General features: G+C 33.7%; 1 protein-coding gene across 6 annotated transcripts in view; it reads left to right on the top strand.

The window, feature by feature from the left end:
• The window catches only part of LOC126825332 (zinc finger protein 678), a 30,975-nt gene extending 21,626 nt beyond the window's left edge, over nucleotides 1–9,349 (top strand). For 4 of the 6 annotated variants that reach the window (XM_050554935.2, XM_050554941.2, XM_050554937.2 and 1 more), the window contains 2 exons: nucleotides 6,656–6,764; nucleotides 7,742–9,349. In XM_050554935.2, coding sequence (XP_050410892.1) covers nucleotides 7,757–8,722 — 966 coding nt within the window. In that variant the 5' untranslated portion in view covers nucleotides 6,656–6,764; nucleotides 7,742–7,756 and the 3' untranslated portion in view covers nucleotides 8,723–9,349. Of the gene's footprint in view, nucleotides 1–4,220; nucleotides 5,729–6,655; nucleotides 6,765–7,741 lie in introns of those variants that run through there. The other 2 variants (XM_050554939.2, XM_050554936.2) reach the window with 2 other exon arrangements.
• The last annotated feature ends 2,843 nt before the right edge of the window (nucleotides 9,350–12,192 follow it).

Here is a 12,192-nt window from a genome sequence, read left to right as displayed (position 1 = left end):
GCCAAATATCAGTATGCGGAGAGGCACGTCACTTCATGTCATAGTAACTTTGGCTATCAGTGCACGCACTGTTTTGGACTGGCCGCTAGAGCGGACGTAAAACATCCAAAATGTCCTGGAACTGCCAGGATGAAACTGATCAATAAAGCAACCATGACCTTCAATCAAAACGACGAGGATGAATATAAAGCTTTCTGTGGAAGGAGAAGGGCATTAATAATTACACGACAATCTTTACCTACAGATAAGCATCCACAAGCCCCGTTTCGAAAGCGTACGATACCAGAAAAACCATACAATGGGATGAAGCACCTGAAACTATCGATTGACCCGCCTGCCCCACCTATTCAGTCAAATAAAAATTATATTCATCCTAAAGTTAAATTACCAGTTCCTACAATACCAAAAATTACATTAAAGAAGATACCCGATACCGTACAGAAGACATCAGCTGCATCAGACAAGACATCTGTTCCTTTACAGAAAAAAACAATTTCGTCAGAAAAAACACCAGTGTTGTCAGAGAAATCACCAATTTCACCAGAGAAGACGAAGACACCAGTTTCCATAATCCAAGATCTACTTTTATCTTCAATATCGTCATCGTCGTCATCATCATCCTCATCATCATCATTGTCATCCGTGTCGAAATCTAATAATAATTGTAACAATAATAGTAATACAATTAACCCAGCCATTCCTGGGGCTGTTGCCTTACACCCCCACAGTAGCGAACTCCAATCCCTACGAACAGAATAACCTTAAAACTGAAATCCTTTCAAACCGCCCAGGACAACCGTATTGCGTTAAATGTTGGAGGTACCCTATTTTACACAAGCAATTTCATTTTAAGCAAAGACCCATCCTGTATCCTGGCCAAGATGATAACCCCTGACTCCCCTTTTCAACCCTACAAACAAGACAACTATTATAGTTATTATTTTTTAGACCGTAGCCCTGATCATTTCCCCATTATCTTAGAGTACCTTCGAAATTTTAACTCCCCCATATCTTTTAAACATTTGTTACCTATCCAAGGTCTTAAACTCGCTGCCATAATCCAGGAAGCGAAATTCTATGAACTAGATGCCTTACTAGAAGTCACTAAAGAGAAAATGAGCGAATATTAATGTATTATACCTGTTATTAAAATCTTGTTATAAAATTATGTTAATTCCATATTATAATATTAATGCTCTTATCATTGTGAATTTTGTTATCATTATAATAATATAAACATATCTAATTCAAAATTGTAATTAACTTAAATGTAATTTTCAAGTGAGGATGTTAAACTTTAACATATATGAAATTGTATATACTATTTTTACTCAATATTATTACCCCGTATGTTAATATTAATGTTTATAATATAATATTATATTGAGCCACTCACCTGTATTAAAATAAAAATTAATCTTGTGGCAATAATATCCACGTTTACCACTGCAGAAGTGAGTTGTTCTTTCCTTATTTCCAGTCATCACATGGAAGATAACATTGGCAAAGTCAATCACGTCAGAGTCAGTGTGTGTTGGATAACCGTTTTAGCGTTCGGGACGAACTTCTCCGAGGAAGGGGGCAATGTTACGGTCCAGGCGATTCCAGTCTTTCGCACGTCGTTTCCGACTGAGAGTGTCAAAAAAAAATGAGACCAGCTCCCTTGTAGAGTTCACGCCCGAAACACATTTATATAACAATGTCATACATTACCATGTATCACAATATAATGCCCGATATCCATCTTGTCCTTTTCACATAATTATATTTATAACATTCCCGTTAGGCCGATGAATTGACACAAATCAGTTAGCGAAACAAGCGACATCAAACAGCCGGCGGCCATGACACTTTGGCGCGGTCAAGGCTATAACGTCGTCATTGTTAGTAACGCTCGCATTGATTGGTCGACAACTGACGTCATCGGAATCCCCTTATAAATAAAAGCAGACGACAAGGAAATCCTCAGTGGACACTCGGTGCACTCGGGAAAGCTCCTTACGTAATTGGCAGTAATCCAGCTATTTTAAATTGGATATGGATCACCAAAAATGGGTAAGGAATTAATATCCTAGCTTTGGCTGTGGTAATTTATCCATAGACCTCTAACTGGTCTCCTATTTAAAGACTCATAGGTTGGTTTAACCTTGACTGGCTTGATCCAAGATAGACTAGGCCTAGTTGTGGTTCACCCATTCCCCCAAGGCCAAGTCTTACCAATTCCTTATGTCATCAAATCTCCGATTTAATCCCGTCATATCCACCGGCCTGACAGGGCAAATGTATTTATTTACCTAATTCCTGTTTCCATACCTGGGAATTTATCCAAAGGGTTGGCGTCTCACCCAAATTATCTCCCCTTAATGCGATGTATCCCAATTATAAATTGATTCAAATAAAGATGTTTATTTTATCTACACCCGAGTTTGTTAGTTCTTTCGATTGAAGTGCTAGGCTGGAACGAACCCCTAAAAAGTCTCTAATAAATGTTAAGACGCTACACTACCCTCTACCGACTAGGCTAATGAACACTATTCTGCACCGACTGGGCTAATGAAGACTATTCTCTACCGACTAGGCTAATGAAGACTACCCTCCACCGACTGGGATAATGAACACTACCCTCCACCGACACTAGGTCTAATAAAGACAGGTATTCAACATGAAAAGAAAACCATTTTGTTTTGATGTTTGTGATAATCATTTACAGTCAATAGAAATTTTGATATCCAGATAAAATTCATTAGAATGTGGTGGTCATTATGCTTTTTTTTAGATGTTCAAATTTCTTTTGTTGGCAATCTTCTCATCTTTGGTAAGATTTGCGGAGCTGATAATGGTATGAAGAGACTGGTAATCTTCCTGTGAATTGATTCTGTAGCTTCTGGTGTAATTGGTAAATCTGGGGAAATAATCGTTTGGTATTTCTGTGGTGTTGTATTTGTTCACGGGCCTGAAGCTTACTTGCGATGTGTAGTATCCTGTTCGCAGCATTAGAGTGCACACATGGTTTAAGCTGAAATCCCTTGGGCACAATGTCACAGTCCCTACACCGCATGAGAAAAGTTAAGTTATTACATGTGTGAACATTTTTACCTTCTAGTTTACTAAGTTGACTTACTAACACACTTAACTGCCTCATCTCCATACTGATGATGAATATAATCCTTGAGTGGCATTTAGTGATAGATCACAATTTATAAAGAAGATTATTTATTTACACACCCTCTACTAGAGGATTATTTCCATAAAAGAAATTTGAATATGATTTAATTTAGCACCAATAATAATTTAATGTATCTTCAAATATGGTTCTTCAATTAAACACGAAAAATAAAATCTGTTCAAAAGCAGTTTAATTAGTTTTTTTTATCAATAAAAACTAAAAGATTTCTTAATTTATTACCTGGTCAGACCCATGGGTTTTTCTTGACGATGGATGTTCTGAAAGGTTGTAGGTAATTAAAGAGTATGATTACCTGGCCAGACCCATGGTTTTTCTTAACGATGGATGTTCTGAAAGGTTGTAGGTAATGAAGAGTATGATTACCTGACCAGACCCATGTTTTTTCTCGATGATGGACTTCTGAAAGATTTTACGTTGTTGTTGTTTATTACAAATTTAAAATTGTAATATGATATTATGGACAGGTTGATTTGAGTAATTTACTTACATATGGAGGCGTAATATAAAATATAAAAAAATTTAACATCCAGTACATTGTAATATGATATTGTGGACAGTCACTTGGTGTTAAAATCGCTGTAGTGAGAAGGCAGGTCATCTTCTCCCTTTGTCGTAATAAAGACAAATTAAAACAGGAAGTCCAGCTAGTTGATGTTTGTTGGTGTGATCAGTGCAGATAGAAAAAAAACTGTGGGGAAAAAGAATCTGCTTGCTTTATGTAGAATAGCAAAGTTTTCTTTATAAAAACCAAATAGCTTGACCTGTGGAATATTTACAGATTAAAACCTGTTTTATTCCGGTGTCTCAGGTATATAAAAATAACCACTTTAATTACAACAATGTAAAAATAACCACTTTAATTACACCAATTTAATAATAACCACTTTAATTATATCAATTTAAAAATAACCACTTTAATTGTACTAATTTAAAAATAACCACTTTAATTATACCAATTTAAAAATAACCACTTTAATTACACCAATTTAAGAATAACCACTTTAATTATACCAATTTAAAAATAACCACTTTAATTATACCAGTTTAAAAATAACCGCTTTAATTATTCCAATTCCAGGTCTAGAAATTGTGCCATGGTATCTTATACCAATAGGGTGCTTGCATAATTCCATAACTCCTATTTGCCATATGAAAAACAACAAGATAGTGGCAATATCTTTGCTTTAATAGGAATAAAAATATGTTCTGAAAATCATGCAAAAAATGTAATTTCCAATAAAACAATTTTAAGAAAGAAAAAAGTTGCACAAACTTTGATTGAATTCAAACATATTTGCTTTTAAAGTAACGTTTTTATGTCAAAATGCCCCTCTAAATGTGATTTATAAGCAAGTTTGAAAGTTGTAACCAAGGGACATAGCTCTATTAATTAGACATTAATTAACCTATCCAGACCATAATCAACTCTAGATGGCTAGCCTGCGATCTTTAAAGGATTATGAGCCGATTTACTGCATAACTTTCCTTCACGATTTAACGATTAAATGGATAATCAAGACTATGCTGTTTATCGTACTGACTTTAGTAATGATGATCGAGGCTAGGTGGAAATTTCAGTCGCTTAGTTATCGGTTCATAGTGGATCAATTTAAATGAATTTTTCCGCAAATTGCCATTACATTATCTAGTTTTTAACTATTATAGTGAGAACTGCCAACTCGTTATTGAATCTTTTAACATTCCAGTCAACTTCATTTTGAGCGACATTAAGGCTGTTTAGAAAATACAGGAATCTCGATTGACATTGATATCATTTTTACAATAGTAAACAAATTATTGATTTTACTATTCTTAATTAAATTATTAACTGCCAATCATGTCTAAATCTGTTGAAAATAAAGAGTATCTGATGTAATAGAGAGTTGGTTATTGGCAAGTTAATAAATGTCTAATTAATAAAAGATATAACATTTAAGGCCTAAAGAAAGACCTGCAATAGGCAGATTTTATAATAGTAGTAGATGATTTCATATGTTGGGGGTTTATAAGCTGCAGTGACGATTATGATTTAGAATTTCTCTTCAGCATCATTCTTATCAAATACATTACAGATTCTGTTTAACATTTATATTAATAATTTAAATTATAAAATATAATGTACACTCACACAAACAATAATGGTCCGTAATCTTCAGATATGAGTTACTCGGGTAGGAGACGGTCCACATCATATTTTATACTTTCCTAATGCTTATAAAATGGCGGATTTCTGATTGCAGCTGACAAGACGTATTTATTTATTTGGTATACGTTACCGATATATAACTTCATTGTAGATGATTAATATCTATTATTTGATGTTCAATTAAAGACGAAGAAGCTTAATAGATAATTTACGCGTAGACTAGTCACCGGAATTCACTTATAAACATCGGAATTCATTGGGTGATTTTGTAACTTCCCAGAAGCTGATATCTTTTGACAAGTTTCTAACATTTGAGGTTGGTTTGAGGAAATGGTCGCTTGTTTCGCAAACCAGTTAATTTTATGTGTTTAATGGACGCTTGTCTAGCAGACAAGGTGATTTTATATATTTTATAGTGTTCTGATGGAGTTGGCGATGGTAGATTTGATTTATATAACGCTTATCTAACCTTCCTTCATGACATTTGGCTCATCAGTTAATTAATGTCTGATTAATAATTTATAACAATATAAAGATAACTATAGCAGGGGAAACCTATAACAATATAAAGATAACTATAGCGGGGGAAACCTATAACAATATAAAGATAACTATAGCAGGGGGAACCTATAGCAATATAAAGATAACAATAGCAGGGGGAACCTATAATAATATAAAGATAATTATAGTGGGGGAAATACACAACAATATGGTGTGTTGACATGTATGTTATAAAATCTATGGAAAGATGAAAATTGTTGTACATACATGTATATCATATTTCAAAAAAAGAATATATTTTACAATATGAGGGCTTGTGTTTTATTAAATCTGTGGAAAGATCTATATAGTTATTTATTTTATTAAAGATACATTATGTACGATTTAGATATAGAGCTGACCATTCTTCCTATAATAGCTCAAAAATAGATAATGTAAAATGAAAATATTGAACATTTCATTCAAATTACTTCACTCTGAGCTAAGTTATCACTGTTTCTAGTTTTGAAAAGATGTGTGCATAGTGGTAACCAGGGCTCTGGTATATTCAAAGACTTAGCCTCGCTTTCCCGTTTTTTAATTAAATTTTTAAATAGCGAACCGTTCTAATCTAGTTGAAATCTCAAGTATCCATACCATCGAGAGTTGATTATGGTCTTGTTTTGTTAATAAATATCTAATTAATAGTTTATATAACATTTCAGACCTAAAGAAAGACCTGCAATAGGGATGTATGTTTAAAATTCTATAAGTTTTATGGTTGATAATTTATGGTACTTGATGAACATTATCAATTAATATTAATTATTTACTTTATTCAGGTTCAGTATTGGTCCTCTAGTAGTGATGTAAAGGATGAACCTGATGTCTGCGAGCTAACAACTCAAGAGATTTGATGGGAATTTATAGCTGGATTTCTTACTGCTAAAGGTAATACAACTTTATTAAAATATTTCCTCAATATTTGAATTTCTTATTGTCAAAGTAAACTTGAAAGATTTAGAAAAAGATAATTATGAAACGAGGCTTAGATAAAATTTACCTTGTGAATATGTGATTATTGTTTGTATATATTTAATGGTAAATGGTTGTTGATTCCTGTATATAAAACTATTATTATAAGACAAGAAAGTGGTTGCTTAAAGTCTCTGAAGTATATCCTGTATCAGAATATTTAAATATAGATAGGCCTATAGATTATAATGTTTATATAATCTAGTTAAGACTAAGATCGAGGGAGCCATGATGGATCAGTAAGTAAAACTCTGACTCACTAACCAGTAGATCTCAGGTTCGCTACCTAATGTTGGTTGAGAAAGTTGCTTAGTAGGTCTCCCCACACCCATCCCTGTCGGTGAGGCCACATGGACGACCTGGAATGGGACATTGTCAAGTTGTATGGATGGTACGAAAAACTGAAGTCCTGTCTACACATCGACTTGCAAGTAAATCAACCTATGACAGTTGGAATTTGAAATCAGAGTAAACGTATCCATAGCCCCATTTTATTTCTTAATGATCAAGATATGATACAAGCTAACATGTTGGTTTTATTGTTTAATGATCAAGATATGATACAAGCTAACATGTTGGTTTTAGTTCTACCTATTGTATCAATGTAGACAATGGACGACTAATGTAATTTCCCCAATGAGCAGAAATCTTATTGGTGACAAAATCGTTCGTGATTGTAGGCTCAATGATGTAAAAACCAAAGAAAATAATTTTGACATAATGAAAACATCTGTGATGTAATGCGATGATAATAATACCGATTACATCATTAAAACCAGAAAACGACCATCAACAATGATTTAAAGAGGTATCAAATGGACAATATCAGATCTCTAAATTTTAAACAGTCGGTGTTTATCTCCTAATTACCATTTTGTTTTGTGTATTTACAGGGAGAAGATTAAAAAATGTCAAAGCATTCTGTCTCCAATAGAAACTATAAATGTGATATTTGTGGTAAATCATTTAGAGGCCTGGCTGATTTAAGTAGACACTTGATGATTCATACTGGTGAGAAGCCATATAAATGTGATGTTTGTAAAAAATCATTTATCACTAGTAATAATCTACAACAACACACAAGAACCCATACCGGTGACAAACCCTTTTGTTGTTATGTGTGCTGTAAATCATTTATCACTAGTAGTATTCTACAGCAACACACCAGAATTCATACTGGTGAAAAACCCTTTTCTTGTTATGTGTGCTGTAAATCATTTACCACTAGTAGTAATCTACAGCAACACACCAGAACCCATACCGGTGACAAACCCTTTTGTTGTGATGTTTGTAAAAAATCATTTACCACTAGTAGTCATCTACAGCAACACACCAGAACCCATACTGGTGAAAAACCCTTTTCTTGTGATGTTTGTAGTAAATCATTTACCACTAGTAGTCATCTACAGCGACACACCAGAATTCATACTGGTGAAAAACCTTTTTCGTGTGATGTTTGTGATAAATCATTTACCACTAGCAGTAATCTACAACACCACATCAGAATTCATACTGGTGAAAAACCCTTTTCTTGTGATGTTTGTAATAAATCATTTATCACTAGCGGTAATCTTCAACAACACATCAGAATCCATACAGGAGAAAAACCCTTTTCTTGTGACGCTTGTAAAAAATCATTTACCACTAGTCGTGATCTACAGCGACACACCAGAATTCATACTGGTGTTAAACCTTTTTTTTGTGATATTTGCAGCAAATCATTTTCCAACAGTAGTCTTCTACGACAACACATCAGAATTCATACTGGTGATAAACCCTTTTCATGTGATGTTTGTAATAAATCATTTACACGAAATAGCAATCTACAACAACACACAAAAACACATACTGGTAAAACAAACGTTTTCTTGTGATGTTTGTAGGAAATCATTTACCACTAGAAGTTATCTACATATACACACTAGAATTCATACTGGAAGAAAACCCTTTTCTTGTGATGTTTGTAGGAAATCATTTACCACTAGTAGTAATCTACTTATACACACTAGAATTCATACTGGAGGAAAACCCTTTTCTTGTGATGTTTGTGACAAATTATTTAAAAGCAAAAGTAGTCTAAATAAACATATAAGAATTCATACAAGAGATTGAGATACTGGTGAAAAAAACTTTTACATCTTGTAGTCATCTACAGCAACATAAAAACTGTTGATGAAATGGTGTTTAACGTCCTACTATTCTGCACCGACTGGGATAATGATGATCAACATGAAATAATGTACTATATAACATTAGAGAGGAAAACTATTTTCTTTTGATAGTTGTTATAAATGATTTACAGCCAACATAAATTTTTATAAACAGGTGAAAATTCTTCAGAATATTAAGAAAGTTATTTATTTACACATCCAAAGTATTGTAAGTTTTTGTTGTCTAGGGTTATTTCCATAAAATAGATTTAGATATGAATTATTTTAGCACCAATAACAATTAAATTTATCTTCAAATATGGTTCTTCAATTGAACAAGAAAAATAAAATCTGTACAAAAGGAGTTTAATTAGTTTGTTATGAATGAAAAATAAAGGATAGTTTCATTTATCAACCTAGTCAGCTATTTGAAACGACGTAGACCTACAGATAACATTAAACCCATCACCCCATTGCTCTATCAATTTTTATATGCTCAGATTTTCAAATGGATGTGTTTTGTCATCCTCTAGAGGTCTATATTGTTAACCCTAAACCTGTCTTAAAATATGTATCTTATATCTCTAAGGTCTATATTGTTATCCCTAAACCTGTCTTAAAATATCTATCTTATATCCCAAAGATCTCAGTTCCTTTCGATATTGATACATATCGGATCGCAACATCCTGGATTATGGCCCCTGATTGTAAGAAAAATCACCCTTTTTGTAGCTTGTTCTCTGTCATATCTTGTAAAATTGGGGTACACCTCGGACAAGATGGTTCCTCAGTATTTTCCAGCATGGTTTCCCTCTGACAAGGTTGTAGGATGGAAGGTCTGACAAGGTCATGGTTGTGGGATCGACGGCCGGACAAGGTTGTGGAATAGACGGCCTGACAAGGTTGTAGGGTGGAAGGCCTAACAAGGTTGTAGGATGAAAGGCCTGACCATGAAGAGCTTCTAGTCATAACTAGACCTTATATTTAGCGATGACAGATTTCGTTATTGATCTTTTTATTTACCTTTAAACAATATAAATTCATCTTACAATAAAACTGATCAACAAATCATGTACCGTAATGAGTTTCAGTGCCATTTGTAACAAGGGACTCGAAGAGCGAGGCTAGACATATTCCACAGGTCATGTCAAATGGCGATGTCATATTCTTATCTGCAGAGCATGCGCAATAAATACTATCGGTGTAGACTGGAATAACCAGACTTAAGAGATTGCCATTCGATTGAAACTTCTGGTGTATTTCGCCGAACATAACTGATTAGAAATTACAGTAAAAACAGAAACGATTGAATGTAAATCAGATTATATACATTCATATAGTATTATTATATGCGTTGCTACCCATTTGTGTCCATTTCTAGGTCCCAAATAACCAGACGCTAGGGACTGCCATTCGATTGAGACATCTGGCATATGACCGGAAAAAGAGAGACGATTGAATGTAAATCAGTTTATATACATTCATATAACATTATTATATGCGTTGCTACCCATTTGTGTCCATTTCTAGGTCCCAAATATTAGTGATTTAGCTCTTTTAAAGAAACAATTGTTTATATAAAGCCGATGACACAATCTGAATAAAATACTAATCAATATTTCGTTTCATTCTTTTATACTGTCAATGGCTTACACTACATGATGATCTGGCCAGTTGTAGTGGGAGATCGCGCTAGGGGTCATACAAGCGGGTTATATAACAACTCTTCCAGATCCTAGTGTAAAAGACCAGTAAGATGAAATTTAGATCTCTTAAAAACAAAACGAAATAGAATCTGTGTCAGATTGCAGATGATATTAAAAAAATAAAATAATGAAGTCCGCCCCCCGCCCCCTCAACAAGAAATCAGAGACAAGATATAATCTATAAGAGACGACATCGTGTTTTATAAGATACGGTCCTGAATTCACTAAGCATTCTACTGAACTATCTTTAACAATATTTATTCCAATAAGATTGATGTCAAATACACATATACATTGATGTCAAAACCTCTTAGTAAATCGCCTTCTTCTCAATACAAAATACTACAAAATACAATTTCAATATTTACACTTTATACTTAGCAGTATGTTTAAGTTGCCATTATTGTGACGGAGTTCAGCATGCAGTTTGTTTGAGATGAATGCTAGGAGATGATTTTATATGTGTGGGTCATAAGCTGCAAAATTGATCTCCTGGATCATTCTTATGATATAAATTACAGACTGTATTTATCCTTTATAGTGTATAATGTACACTCACTCAAACTATAATGGTTGGTAATCTTGAATTATGAGTTACTCGGGTAGGAGAGGGTCCACGTCAAATTTAGAACTTCCAAATGTTTATAAAATGGCGGATATCTGACTCGAGCAAATAAGACGTAATTATTAATTTGATATAACGTACCGATATATAAATTCATTGTAGATGATTAATATCTGTTATTTAGTGTTCAATTAAATATGAAGAAGCATAACAAATAATTTTAGTTACTACAAGGTAATGATTTAACTGCACGACCTAGTTACACTCACCGGAAATGAATTGGCCACCAAGCCCGCCATATTGTAGACCACACAGTAGTAGGACATTAAACCCCAATATATTTTATATGTTTTATGGATGATTATTTATGCCACTTAATGTACAACTTTATTCAGGTTCGGAATATCAGAATATCTAAATATAGATAGGCCTTTTTATTATAATCTTTAGTGATTGTAGGGAGGACAACAAAAAATTCAACTATCCCGTATGGCATTAATTATTAATTCTGTTATGTCTGGATAGGGCTGTCCAACAGCTTTACAATGACACCAAAATGAGCTTGAAAGGCCCTATATTAATTGTTGCTAATTTAATTAACGCCCCTTTTGTCTGAAGAACAATGAATGTAAAGTGAGGTCATTCTGCGCGGTTGCGAGCGGTAAAATTCCAATTTCTTACATGGCAGTCACTTCGAAACTGGTTCAAAAATTTTCCACACTTCATATTTTGACTCTGCACCTACCGATTTCATTGAAAACTCACAGAATTAAAGTTGAATATATGTATTTTCAAATCAATATATTATTAACCCTATGCTATCCTGGTACCCGTCCCAAAAATCAAGTTGTTTTCTACTTTCATTTTGACTTTTAGTTTTCTCCGCACTCGGAGCAGCTAGAGTAAAAATTCGAAAAAGAGGT

The sequence above is a fragment of the Patella vulgata genome, chromosome 6 (assembly GCF_932274485.2).
Source record: "Patella vulgata chromosome 6, xgPatVulg1.2, whole genome shotgun sequence".
Lineage (NCBI taxonomy): Eukaryota > Metazoa > Mollusca > Gastropoda > Patellidae > Patella > Patella vulgata.
This window is presented reverse-complemented; position numbering and strand designations above follow the sequence as displayed.